The 15310-nt window shown below is 38.5% G+C and overlaps 1 protein-coding gene across 4 annotated transcripts in view; it reads left to right on the forward strand.

The window, feature by feature from the left end:
* The window catches only part of LOC124142823, a 32711-nt gene extending 19253 nt beyond the window's left edge, over nucleotides 1-13458 (forward strand). For all 4 annotated transcript variants that reach the window (XM_048385431.1, XM_046511498.2, XM_046511496.2 and 1 more), the window contains exons 9-11: nucleotides 964-11086; nucleotides 11590-11692; nucleotides 11926-13458. In XM_048385431.1, the coding sequence (XP_048241388.1) occupies nucleotides 964-11086; nucleotides 11590-11692; nucleotides 11926-12006 (10307 nt within the window). In that variant the 3' untranslated portion in view covers nucleotides 12007-13458. The remainder of the gene's footprint in view (nucleotides 1-963; nucleotides 11087-11589; nucleotides 11693-11925) is intronic.
* The last annotated feature ends 1852 nt before the right edge of the window (nucleotides 13459-15310 follow it).

Consider the following 15310-nt stretch of genomic DNA (forward strand, 5'->3'; position numbering starts at 1 on the left):
AAATCCTTTTCAATCCCATGCGTTGATATCGTGCACATAATGTCTGCACCGGTGTCAAAATAACATGTTCGTGACCTGATCCATCCATAATTAGGTCACCAAGGCAAAAGATAGCATGTTATGGCACGTTTCTGTTTTGGGCCTCATATGTATATAATGTTCAATAAATTCAATATCGACTGTATACATATATGTCAAATGTATATACAAAAACAGTTAGCTTATTTTCCGTATTCAAATAGGACTACATTGTGTATCGTTATGCTCATTGAGTCCTTGCCTTGGATGGGGGGTTGTGGTGTATAAAGATATCTCTCCCTTACTATTTTAAATCATTGGCTCCTTTGTTTATATTAGGTCATCTATGGGTATTTAATTAATGATTTGGCACACAATTCAGGGATGTAAGCATAAACGGACACACAAAGTTGCATAACACAATTGCATCATATCTGTCACTATTGAGCCATGATCATAACTATTGTCAAACGAAAATGACCCATCAAATAGTGATGTGAAATGGGTTTAAGTCGTTTAAGTTATTTCAAAGTCTACTGTTGAATATGTCCAATATGAAACAATTTACTTCCACTGTTTTTAGGAGTACGAGTTTGTATTTAAAAAACAACAACCTGAAAGACGCAAATACATCTTTTTGTATCCTATGAATAATTTGTAACTCCCATTGCAACTTTTACTTTTCTCTGGTAATGTGATTTCATTTGTATCAAATGTCGATTAATATATTTCTTATATATATCAAAAGCAACTAGTATACAACTGGGATAGTTCAACTGCTAGGTTGGTATACGCAATGCAATTTAAGTATACAGTATATATAATGAGTTCAAATAACTTGATAGGTCTGTCAAATATTGCTGTATCTAGTTGTTTTCTTAACTAAAATGCATACTCAAATGCCCTATTGGCATGGCTTATAAAATGATGATGTTCGATTTTCAGCTCTGGATCTAAGAAATGTAAGCACTAAGATTCGCCATCTGTTCAACAACAAACAGCATCAGTTTGTGGCATTATTAGTAGCGTGCTTACGCGATGGAGACCTTAGCTTCTCTTTCTTGAATGATACATCCGATGACCAGCCATGTCCACTCTTGCAAAGTCCCATCAGATGGGCGTGTCACATTGCAGGCATTGAGATGGTCAGCCTTGGAGAACTGAAACACAATCTCAATTTACTGTGTGCATTTTTTACAATAACTTCCAATGATGAGACAGCAACTTTCGAAAAACAAACTATTAAACACATAGTCAATGAACTTGCTACAAATCACGTTGACAATTATCTGCAATCAATTGATATCATGTTTGTGCATAAACATGTCCGTATTTCGCCTAAATGTGATGCTGAAAGGTCACAATTCATAATTGGGTTGACGCGTGGATCTCAGGAGCTTCTACTTCGAAGACTCATCCATGAACTGAACCAGTCTAACTTTGCCCTGGTGCTTACACATGAGGCATGTGAGCAGTTTCAGTTTGTTGTGTCCCTTCTCGAACTATTTCAGCAGAATCATGTACAAATGACCCAAATAGTGCTTAAAGAAGATGCCATTTACGGCGGATCTTTCCTTCATTGGGTATGCTGCAGCAGCAATGCGGAACTCTACAAACTAATCCATTCTCACATACCCTCAGAGTCCAAGTATGACTGCATAACGTCATGTTGCATATCTGGCAATGCGGATGTACTATCCATAGTTCTTGTGGAAGTAAAGAAAGAAAAGGCCCTGAATTGGATCTCAAGAAATGAACAACCGTGGTTAAACATTTATCGCAAGAAACAGATGTCCATCAAAAAAGTAACTTCATTTAAGATGCCACCTCTGCATCTCGCTTGCTATCATGGACATGTCAACATAGTTTCCTTGTTAATAGCTAGTGACTTCGACCTAAACTCTCACTTGCCTTCCCTCTTCCCACTTCTTCCAAATGGACCAACTCCAGTTATAGTCGCAACTGCAGAAGGACATGCACCTGTCCTGAAATGTCTGATAGCAGCAAACTGTGATCTTAGCCTGGGGGATGAAACTATGGACACTTCACTCCATGTAGCATGTCGGAAAGGTTTTACTTACATAGTGAACCTTCTTGTATGTCAATGCAATGTCTCCGAAAGGAATAAGGACGGGGATACGCCTATACATCTCGCGTGTGCAGCTGGATATGATGACATTGTAAACACCCTGTTGGACCACGATGCTGACATTTCGTTGTTAAACTTCAGAGACTACACCGCCATTGATATACTTTCTGAGGAGGGTCATCACCTCTTGTTACAAGATGTGCTCAAGAAACGGCCTTATCCAATTCCCTTTGACATATTAAGTACCCCTCTGCATAAAGCCTGGGAAAGTGGCCATATTGATGTTGTTGAAATATTACTGGAACATATAGCTGATAATTTTGCAAACTGTGACTATGCCTTATTGAGAGCTAGTAAGGACAACAAAGTAGATTTTGTAAAAGTTTTGACGGAAACAAATTCTGCTGCAAGCCTTATAACTACTGATCATAGTTATTTGCTTGATGTTGCTTGCAGAACAAAAAACATAGAAATTATGAAGCTTTTGATAGATAAAGGAGCTGATCTATTAGCTTGTGATGATGAAGGTGACACGTGTTTAAGGACAGCAATAGAGAATGAACATGTAGAGATGGTTAAACTGTTGTTAGATGAAGGCGCAGACGTGCAAACCACTGATGATGGTTACTTATATCTAAGGAAGGCATGCTTAAGAAAAAACGTAGAAATTGTGAAGCTTTTGTTAGATAAAGGAGCTGATCCATCATATTGTGATTATAATGGTAACACATGTTTATGGATAGCAACAGAGAATGAACATGTAGAGATGGTTAAACTGTTGTTAGATAAAGGCGCAGACGTGCAAACCATCGATGATGGTTACTCACCTCTAAGCCTGGCATGCAGAAGAAAAAACGTAGAAATTGTGAAGCTTTTGTTAGATAAAGGAGCTGATCCATCATATTGTGATGATGAAAGTGACACATGTTTATGTATAGCAATACAGACTGGACATGTAGAGATGGTTAAACTGTTGTTAGATAAAGGCGCAGACGTGCAAACCATCGATGATGGTTACTTATATCTAAGTGAGGCATGCCAAAGAAAAAACGTAGAAATTGTGAAGCTTTTGTTAGATAAAGGAGCTGATCCATCATATTTTGATGATGAAGGTGACACGCGTTTAAGGACAGCAATAGAGAATGAACATGTAGAGATGGTTAAACTGTTGTTAGATAAAGGCGCAGACGTGCAAACCACTGTTGATGGTTACTCACTTCTAATTGAGGCATGCAGAAGAAAAAACGTAGAAATTGTGAAGCTTTTGTTAGATAAAGGAGCTGATCCATCATTTTGTGATTATGAAGGTGACACGTGTTTATGGACAGCAATAGAGAATGAACATGTAGAGATGGTTAAACTGTTGTTAGATAAAGGCGCAGACTTGCAAACCACTGCTGAAGATGACCCACTTCAAATTGTGGCATGCAGAAGAAAAAACGTAGAAATTGTGAAGCTTTTGTTAGATAAAGGAGCTGATCCATCATATTGTGATGATGAAGGTGACACATGTTTATTGATAGCAACAGAGAATGAACATGTAGAGATGGTTAAACTGTTGTTAGATAAAGGCGCAGACTTGCAAACCATTGTTAGTGGTTACTTACCTCTAAGTGAGGCATGCCAAAGAAAAAACGTAGAAATTGTGAAGCTTTTGTTAGATAAAGGAGCTGATCCATCATATTGTGGTGATAATGGTGACACGTGTTTATGGATAGCAACAGAGAATGAACATGTAGAGATGGTTAAACTGTTGTTAGATAAAGGCGCAGACGTGCAAACCATCGATGATGGTTACTTATACCTAAGTGAGGCATGCCAAAGAAAAAACGTAGAAATTGTGAAGCTTTTGTTAGATAAAGGAGCTGATCCATCATATTGTGATGATGAAGGTGACACATGTTTATTGATAGCAATAGAGAATGAACATGTAGAGATGGTTAAACTGTTGTTGGATAAAGGCGCAGACGTGCAAACCACTGTTGATGGTTACTCACCTCTAAGTGAGGCATGCAAAAGAAAAAACGTAGAAATTGTGCAGCTTTTGTTAGATAAAGGAGCTGATCCATCATATTGTGGTGATAATGGTGACACGTGTTTATGGATAGCAACAGAGAATGAACATGTAGAGATGGTTAAACTGTTGTTAGATAAAGGCGCAGACGTGCAAACCATCGATGATGGTTACTCACCTCTAAGTGAGGCATGCCAAAGAAAAAACGTAGAAATTGTGAAGCTTTTGTTAGATAAAGGAGCTGATCCATCATATTTGGATGATGAAGGTGACACGTGTTTAAGGACAGCAATAGAGAATGAACATGTAGAGATGGTTAAACTGTTGTTGGATAAAGGCGCAGACGTGCAAACCACTGTTGATGGTTACTCACCTCTAAGTGAGGCATGCAAAAGAAAAAACGTAGAAATTGAGAAGCTTTTGTTAGATAAAGGAGCTGATCCATCATATTGTGATGATGAAGGTGACACGTGTTTATGGACAGCAATACAGAATGAACATGTAGAGATGGTTAAACTGTTGTTGGATAAAGGCGCAGACTTGCAAACCACTGCTGATTGTTACTCACCTCTAAGTGTGGCATGCAGAAGAAAAAACGTAGAAATTGTGAAGCTTTTGTTAGATAAAGGAGCTGATCCATCATATTGTGATGATGAAGGTGACACATGTTTATGGATAGCAACAGAGAATGAACATGAAGAGATGGTTAAACTGTTGTTAGATAAAGGCGCAGACGTGCAAACCATTGTTGGTAGTTACTTCTATCTAAGTGAGGCATGCCAAAGAAAAAACGTAGAAATTGTGAAGCTTTTGTTCGATAAAGGAGCTGATCCATCATATTGTGATGATGAAGGTGACACATGTTTATTGATAGCAACAGAGAATGAACATGTAGAGATGGTTAAACTGTTGTTAGATGAAGGTGCAGACGTGCAATCCACTGATGATGGTTACTCACCTCTAAGTGAGGCATGCCAAAGAAAAAACGTAGAAATTGTGAAGCTTTTGTCAGTTAAAGGAGCTGATCCATCATGTTGTGGTGAGAATGGTGACACGTGGTTTTGGACAGCAACAGAGAATGAACATGTAGAGATGGTTAAACTGTTGTTAGATAAAGGCGCAGACGTGCAAACCATCGATGATGGTTACTCACCTCTAAGTGTGGCATGCAGAAGAAAAAACGTAGAAATTGTAAACCTATTGTTAGATAGCGGAGCTTATCCATCAGCGTGTGATGATGAAGGTTACTCGTGTTTATGTATAGCAATACAGAAAGAACATGTAGATATGGTTAATTTGTTGTTAGATAAAGGCGCAGATATGGAGCACGGTTTTGGTGGTCACACGCCTCTAAGTGAGGCATGCAGAAGAAAAAACGTAGAAATTGTGAAGCTTTTGTTAGATAAAGGAGCTTGTCCTCCAGCTGCTGATTTTATGTGCAACTCTGCATCATGCAGGGTAGGGGACTTGGATGTTGTGAAACGTTTATTGGAGAAAGGCGCTACTGTATCAGCTATTGCCTCAGAGGATTACTCAACTCCTGAAGTGGTATTCAGAAAAGGGCATTTTGAGAATGTGAAACTGTTAAGAGATAACATTGACAAAATAATTTCTTCAGTTTTATTACGACATCACACGACTAATTTAGGAATTTTAAACAGTGGTGAAGATGAAGCTACTGGGGATAATGCTCTCTTATCACTAGCTAACAATGAAGAATATAATGAGCACAAGCAGTTAGGGGACTCGAAACCAGCAGATACAGTTAGACAAGATGATTCTGTAATATATAAATGTCATGGACGTTCACAGTGTATCGCTGTCTGCAGAAAATTGTTCGACAAAGGTATTGATGTGTGTAAATTGCTCTCGTGTCATAAAGATTTAGAGCCTGTAGTTGAAGAAATCATTGAGATTATTTCAGACAGCGATATATTCACTAACAATGAAAATTCCATCTCAGGCATCTCCCAAATATTGCTTTATGAAAGTGTGGTCAGAAGGAAAGCATATTTGGTATATATCCTAATTGCGAAATGTGGCATAAAAGTTACATCTACAATAACGAGGCAGATGTTGAACGTGGCAGGGACACGTCCCGATAATGCTATTCTTCAGATGCTGATGAAATATAGCAGTGGTGACTTGGACGATGGTTATTTGATGTCATGTGCCTGTTCTCGTGGTTTACTACAAGTCATAATGGTTTTCATAGAAAAGGGTTATAAGTTTTCACCTGACCATCTAAGACTAGCTCTCAAACATAAACATCCCATTATGACAAATTTGATTGTCAGTAACATGTCAGATCCAATGCCGACTGGTTTGGTGAAAGAATTAATGAAGCGTGGAGTCAAACTTGGACATGGAATGATACCTTTTTTAGACAGCGAGATTTTTACCTCTTTTAACAGTGACCAAATAATGTTTGAAGCATGTTTTCATGAACAGTTTGACATTTTAAAAATGTTGATTGATAAGGGTGCGGATGTACATTGTGTGAATATTGGCAAGAAAACACTGTTACATACAGCTTGTATCAATGACAATGAAACTATTGTGGACTTTCTAATACAGTCAGGTATATGTCTCAACTCATGTGACAGTCAAGGTGAAACTCCTTTACACAAAGCAGTTGAAAAGAATAACTCAAAAGTAGTTCAACTGCTCATTGAAAGAGGAGCAGATGTTAACTGTTGTTCAAGAGTAGTGTCTCCTTTACAGCTAGCATGTAGGAAGGGGTGCATTTCTGTTATTATTATATTATTAAAAGCTGGCGCCGAAGTAAACTCATTTGATACAATGCAGGTAACTCCAGTATTGCATGCTTGTAAAAATCGAAACTTCACTATTGCTAGTCTTCTTTTGAAACATGATGCTGAGGTCAATGTGGAAGACGTCCATGGAACAACACCTCTCCATGTCGCCTGTCAACACAGGGACATCTATTTAATAAAACTTCTTCTGTGTCACTCTGCCGACCCATTCAAAAGGGATAAGAACAAGACTTGCCCATTAGGATTCGTGGTAAAAGATAAAGATATTATGAGTATTATATGTGAATATACCAAAGGTTATGCACAGTCTTGTAAAGATGAAAATGGCAACACTCTCCTCCACCATGCATGCATGCTAGGTCTTCTGTGGCATGCAACTAATTTGCTTACAAGAGGCATTGATAGTTCCCAACAGAATATGAAGGGGGAATCCCCTATGCACATTGCTGTGGAAAATGAGAATATTAACCTCGTTCGTAAGTTGTTACGAAATAACTGTACACATACAGTTCCTGACAATGATGGCAAGATGCCTCTTCATATTGCTAGTGAAGAGGGATATACGGATATTGTAGAATTGCTGCTTGACCACACTGATAAGGAAAGGATTTCAGCAACAGACAATGGAGGAAACAGTGCCCTCCATTGTGCTTCAAACTTTGATAAATCGGGTATAATTGCATTACTTCTCGAAGCAGGAATAAAAGTAAATAGTTTTAACCAGAAGGGATCTACACCATTACATTTTGCTGCAGAAGGAGGGTATCTGGATGCAGTAAAACTGTTGGTGCACGCCAAGGCTGACATAAATGCCTTTGGACATAAGGGACACACACCTCTTCACCGTGCTTGTTTTCGAGGACATATATCTGTTGTGAACTTCTTATTGGATAACAATGCTGATGCAGTCATACAGAATTCTCACAAAAATACGCCAATGTATGCTGCATGTCTTGGGCAGCATATGGATGTTGTCAAACTACTCTTAGAAAAGGGAGATTATCAACAGGTAGCTGGACCAAATGGTTATCCCTGTGTTGTGGTCGCTGCATGTAGAGGCAATTTGGAGTTACTAGAGATCATGATAAGTCACAACGCACACCTGTCACCATCAAACCTCAATGTGTCATTGTTGTCGAATGAAAGCGACATACAACATATTTATTCTCTTCTGGTTGACGAGGAAGAAGGAATTTCACACATGAAAATCGATGATTATCAACAAATCGCTCAAGATGTGGACAAATCAAACATGGACTCATTAGTGCCAATTCACCTTGCTTATGATGGAAATCATATGCATGCTTTCAAACAACTTGTCGACAATGGAGCCATTTTATCTGATTTAGATGAGGAGGGAAAAACTGTTTTCCAGAAAGCCTTCAGAAATAAGGATGAAGATAATGTTGCACTGATACTGAGTAAAGGCTTTCAACCTGATATATCCTCTGATGATATCATTCAGCTCTACCCAGTCATAGAAAGATGCTACTCAAAACGGTACTTCAATGTTATAAAGATATTGTATGAATCTTGGAAAATATATTCAGTAAACAACACCGAACATTATACAGACTCACCAGTAATTCTTGCAATTAAAGTGGATAATATCAGTTTATTGAGATGCTTCTTAGACATGGACGGAGATTTTACAGAAAGAGACGAGCAAGGAAATACAATTCTGCATCTTGCTTGTTTAATGGATAATACAAAAGCTGTCAATGTAATCCTACAAAAACAACCCCATCTGCTGAAATTCACAAATCCGGATCTAAAACCACTCCATGTAGTTTGCAGACAAGGCAGTGTGGAACTTGTAAAGCTGTTTCTGCAATATAGTTTTCTCAGAGAGAACAATTATCCAGACAATTTGTCCCCCGGGGATAATGCATGCATATATGATTCCGTCGATTACCATTCTGCTATAGAAATAGCACATGAAAAGAGGTTTACATGTATTGTCAATACATTGATTTTACACAAAGAGCGTTTTCCAATTCCATCTTCCAATAGCATCGGCGAATCACCTTTCCATTGGTTGTGTGATTCCAGTGACATAGGAACGTTAGAAACGATTCTTAAGACTGACATTGATCCATCTGAACAGGATGGTAGTGGATATACCGTTCTCCATAAAGCATGTGAACGTGGAAATAAACAAATGGTTACAATGTTATTGGAAACAGGGGATCAATCGTCTGTGTTTTCCAATGCAGGAGAGGCTCCATTACATATTCTATGCCGAAAGGGGTTTGTCGACTTAATACAAATGTTCATAGATCGTGGAGCTGATATGTCCGTTAAGACTAAGGACAAGAATAATTCTGTTTTGCATGTTGCATGCATGTACAAAAGAGCAGAGGTCTGCATGTTCTTGTTGCAGAGATTTGCTTGTCTGTCTGCAGAAGTAAATGATGATGGATACAAACCTTTGGATATTGCAGTAGAAAGACGAAGTCAAAAGATCGTCAAGCTATTTGTAAGTGTCCATAACTCAAAATGTTTGTGGTACGACTATTCAGATCGAATTTGCCAGAAAGGAGGTATTCTCCTGTTGAAATTTATGATAAGGTGTGGTGTGAATATGGCTGAGCGGGACAATATGGGAAACACGTTTCTTCACGCAGCTGTTTCTCATGGGTGTGTTGATGTTGTGTTGACTTTGCAAAAACATTGTAAAGAACAATTTACCTCAATGTCACAGATGCGTGATGAGCAAGGAGCGCTTGCACTCCATTTTGCTGCAACTAAAGGTGACACGGCGATTGTGCAAACACTTATGAAATATTTCATTGATCCAAACGTTGTTGATTCCAACGACTCCACACCATTACACCACGCCAGTAGTATCGGCAGTAAAGACATAGTTTTATTGTTGTTAACAAGTGGAGCAGATCCTTTCATCGCAGATGCAAAAGGAAACACCCCACTACATTTAGCTGCTAAAGATGGACATGAAGGTTTGTGTTCTTCTCTTGTTGTTAATAACGCAAACTGTAACGCTAGAAATGCAAAAGGAAGAACATCTGTTCATGAAGCTGTTGGCAAGGGTTACCTGACCATCACACAGCTTCTGATAAGATCGGGAGCGCATGTGTCAGTTCAGGATGGACGAGGAGATACACCATTACATAAAGCGTGCTTAAATGAACACAGTGACATGGTACAGTGTTTATTGGATGCGGGAGCTGACCTGAGCATATCTAACTTGTTTGGAAATACACCATTACATATTGCATCTATGAAAGGGCATGTAGGTTTAATATGTCAGCTGTTAAGACACCAAGAGTTAGAAGCAGTAAACGTCCTAGGACAAACTGTTCTCCATTTGGCTTCTAAAAATGGACACTACAACGTGTTAGAAATAATACTAAAATACCAATATAGGCGGGAACTCCTTCGTGAACACACACGGCAAGATGTTTCAGGAAGAGATCTGGTGAATGGGGACACTGCTTTGCACTTAGCTTGTCGAACAGGTAGTGTTAAATCTGTTGAACTGCTGAAGAAGTATGGTGCTGATGTTAATGTGTGGAATAACAACGGCAACTCTCCTGTATTTGTTGCATGTGAAACTGGTCATGTTGACATTGTCAAGCAATGTCTGCACTTTGCTGCCTCTGGTATAAACCGAGATGGACGTTCTCTCCTTCATATAGCATGTCGAACAGGCCATGAAGCAATGGTCAAAACACTTCTTGAGTATGGTAATGTTAACATCACGGACAGACATGGGAGAACCCCACTGTTTGACGCTGTGGAAAATGGACATGATATAATATCAATACTGCTTATACGCATGGGAGCCAACGTAAACAGTACAAATGTGTACGACAGAACGCCTCTTCATGACGCCTGCTGGGAAGGACGTATAGGGTGTGTGACTCTCCTGACAGCATCAGGGGCACAACTGGATGCTAGGAATCATTATGGAAATACCCCCCTGCACAATGCCTGCATACACGGACACATGGCCATTGGGGATTTGTTGTTGGAGCGTGGAGCTGACTCTTGCCCAGTGAATCGTGTCCACATGACGCCACTTCACTATGCATGTCTATATGGATATACAGAAACTGCGAAGATGTTGCTGTCGAAGGGAGCTGATCCTGGTATCGAAAACAGTGAAGGCAAAACACCTCTTGAACTGTGTTCCAGCCAAGACCTGAAGGAAACATTGACATCTAGGTAAGTCTGCTACAACATTCACTGACTTAAAATATCTCCTACATATGTGTATGCCATAACATCATCATTCACGGAGTTAGAAATATTGGCATCAATCACGAGATGTACCACATATCACTTTATATTTCACTTTAACAGGGAAGAATACGCCCCCTATTCGTCACATTAGAGTCGTGAAAATAAGATTTGCAGTGTATGTCCTGGTTGGTTTGGTGTTAGCATTGGTGTTGAAGATTATTGCTCATATAGTTAATCAATAGCTTACCTGGCCATAACTGAATTATTTACAGACCACTATTCACGTTTTCTCTTCGCCTATTTCACAACTTTGATGATGCATGATCTGTGCAACTTGTACGGTTAGTATTTTTACTAACTAAATATAATAAAAGGTATCAACTAAACTGCGATTGTCTGTAAAATTGATTGTACGTTCGTGTGAATGTGTCTTTTCACATAAGGACCTTAAATACGTTGACTTAATTGAAACTGTTTACTTCCAGTTGCAGGGACACAGATCTAACATGCCGAAAGAGGGGAAGTACTGAAGTTTGTGCACTTCCTCCCAAGAAGAGGATGAGGATGAGGATTGATACAGAAGAACAGGTAATTACTATGCAAGGCACGATTAGGTCTTGTCAAAGAAATTAATGTTATCGTCACATAATGCATTTAAAACCTGATCGCAGATAAGAACAAGCTGCATGTACTTCGTAAATAGTTAAGGCATTTGGATTTGGATTTACATGTTGGTAGACACAACATATATTCGTATGGTTCATTTGGTTTCATTGGTATAAGTCTGTTGGTATATCCACATGATGCTCTGTGTGCCCTAGGTTGACGAAGTGGGTCAAATGTCGAGTGAAGATGTGAGACGTGCTTATATTTCGTGGAGGATGATCAATGGTACCCTCTGAGGCTGGGGGTCTGAAAGAATCATGGAACGGGATGAGAGACCATATGCATAAACATAACATGCTTCTTGTTCGTATACAGTTTTACCATAAGTTAACTGACATTTCTTTTTTATTCATGTGAGTTAGCGACTTTAAATAGTAACATGTTATATGTAATATGTTCACAATTAGTAACCATTTATGTACGTAACCATTTATGAAAATAATCTAAAGGAAATATTAAAGCAGATGTTTCCATGACAAACGTGCTGAACTAATCACAATGTGAATATTAAGGCTACAAAGTATCAAAATAGTCTGTTTAGTCATTCCATTGTTCCAATGAAATGTTGGACATACTATAGCTTGTCATGTACAAATGCAATGATAACGTCAACATTTAGTTCAATTCGATTAATATGTCTAGGCACATTGTACAATTTACCCATTTACATTTCCTGCACACACACACACACACGCACGCACGCACGCACGCACGCACGCACACACTAACACACACTAACACACACACTAACACACACACTAACACACACACACACACACACACACACTAACACATATATATATATATGTATATGTATGCATCTTACAACTACTCATACACTGTTGTATTTTTCCTGCTGGACATTTACTAGAAACATATATCCTAAATATATCCACATATGTATATATATCTTCTGTATTTAAATTCTTGCAAGATAGGATTATATTATTATTTGCTAAAATGCTTTGATAGAAAGATGTTGTCAGTTAATCTCCAGAAGGAATATGCATATGAATAGATAGATGTTTGATAAATGTACATAAGCCTATAGAATAAAAGTTACACGTACATGTATGTTCTAACGTGTGTATAGATTGCAGATTTTAATTACGTTTAAATACATGAGTTGTTGTAACATGCATGTTGCCTATTTTCAGATTATTTACATCAGTTTCTAAAATAATAAGTTGCGTTAAGAGACACCACGTTTCATTTGGAAATTTGCAAATTAGGTGGAATCTCATCCCATTGTCGTTTTGTTAGCAAATAAGTGAAGGAAAATCGGAAAGATAAACGTTTGCTTTTAAAATTTTGGTTTGTAAAAAAGTACAGTATATTTGACACATAACATCCTCTTAGAATAGCGAAAACATATTTTTGAATTGTCATTGAGTATATAAAGTGCTATTTTTTCCGTTTCTCGTTTGTAAAATTGGTCTGGCATTAACGAGCTTAACTGGACGTTCCATGACATGAAATATAATTATAGTCGTAATTAGATCCATGTATGTTTATTAGAATGAGTGCAATAAATGTGCTTACGAAACAACAATTAAATATAGCCTGATATCTGATTGGTTTAGATTATTAACATTTGTTGGCAAATGTGTAAACTAGAAATTATTGACGTGAATGGGTGAGTGTGTGAGTGAGTGAGTGTGTGAGTGATTGAGTGAGTGAGTGAGGGAGTGAGGAGGGAGGGAGGGAGGGAGGGAGGGAGGGAGAGCGCGCTTGCTTGCTTGCTTGAATCAGTCTATTGTTAATATCATATATCAGCTTAATGTGTGAGGAACGCCACGGGTGCTGCTGAAATCTTCGACGAAAGCCATAAGAGTCGGCCTAATGGACGCAGCTCTGCTCGGCGATTTTGGTACCTTAGACGACAGGGCCACAAATTGCCCCCAATTTTCCCATTTATGAATGTGAGGAATTTACACGTTTTTATATCACATGTTTTCTTCCATGTAGAATCCATATATGCAAAGTAAAAGATGTTCATATATATATACTATAATATTCTTACTGTTTATTACATATATACGACATAATATGTTTGTCATGTATAATATGTTTACTTATTTAAGTACATGTGTAAATTAAAACATAATTTTGTATTATAATAATCACATTACATTATATTACAACACTAATATTCAGTGCACATATCTATGTTAGTAGGGGCGGTCGGGTAGCCTAGTGGTTAAAGCGTTCGCTCGTCACGCCGAAGACCCGGAATTGCTGGAATATTGCTAAAAGCGGCGTAAAACCATACTCACTCACTCACTATGTTAGTAATGGGTTATTTTTCCATCAGACGTTCAGGACATTTCTTTTCGAGTAACAATCTCCAATATAAACTCCTCCCTTTTTGTTTCCATAGCATAGCCTAGTATGTCTTTTTATATTTATATTGTTGAATGTCCATGTCCCCGAAGTGGAATACATATTGAAACACGAAATGTGTACTATTCAAGGTGTAAAAAAGTTTTTGGTGTTGACATTATAGTACCTGCTTAGAGAGAAATAGGATTCATGATAACCATGTATCTCGCTGATGAGGAGAGAAAGTACCATCCTCGAGCCATAGGAAATAAGATAAATTGTTTCCAAATATAGAATACCACTTAAGTCAATAAAATATTTTAAATATTTTCATTAGTTATGTTGTAATTCATTGTACTGCCTTCTTCCTAATACTTGCTCGTGCGGATGTTCAAGGCGTGTGCTGATGTTCAAGGCGTGTACTGTTGTCCACGGCTTGTGCTGTTGTTCAAGGTCTGTGCTGTTGTTCAAGGTCTGTGCTGTCGTACAACGGTTTGGGCTGTTGTTCAAGAAGTGTGCTGATGTTCAAGGCGTGGTCTGTTGTTCACGGCTTGTGCTGTTGTTCAAGGTCTGTGCTGTTGTTCAAGGTCTGCACTGTTGTACAAAGGCTTGTGCTGTTGTTCCAGGGTTCGGGTTGTTGTTCAAGGATCATGTTGGTAAGAGGGAAATCATTCGGGAATACCAACAACAAAGGAGTATTGAGCGAGTGAGTGAATCCTGTTCAATGACCAGTGGTTGATAGCACGACGAACTATTCCCGTTATCGGGGTACGATGACGCACAATCAGCTAAGTACACGCAACATAGAATAATCTGTCATGTTGTATATGTAGCTAGAATACACCATGCATCATACAAGTGGTATGCTACGACTTCTGTAAAATTCTGCAAAGAAGACCCGTAGCATTCAGGGCTTATGTCGAACAATATTCCAACCGTTCCAGGTTTTGGTATTTACATTTCACAACGTTAGAGGTACAATAGAACATTCTCTTTCTAAGAAAGTTTCAGATTCCTACGCTTCTCGCTCAAAGTTGTTTTATCAGGGTTACAATATTCAAGGCATCAGCTAAGCTTTCAAAACGATTTTAGTTGACATCTTGAGATCATTTGCACGCACCAGTGACCAAAATGCTGTTCGATGGAATTCCCTATTTCGACTTTTAAAAAAGACCCGGGTTCGATTACCCACATGGTTACAATATGTCGAGCCCATTT

This window comes from Haliotis rufescens, unplaced genomic scaffold (genome assembly GCF_023055435.1).
Source record: "Haliotis rufescens isolate VD_foot unplaced genomic scaffold, xgHalRufe1.0.p SCAF_59, whole genome shotgun sequence".
In the NCBI taxonomy this organism is placed as follows: Eukaryota; Metazoa; Mollusca; class Gastropoda; order Lepetellida; family Haliotidae; genus Haliotis; species Haliotis rufescens.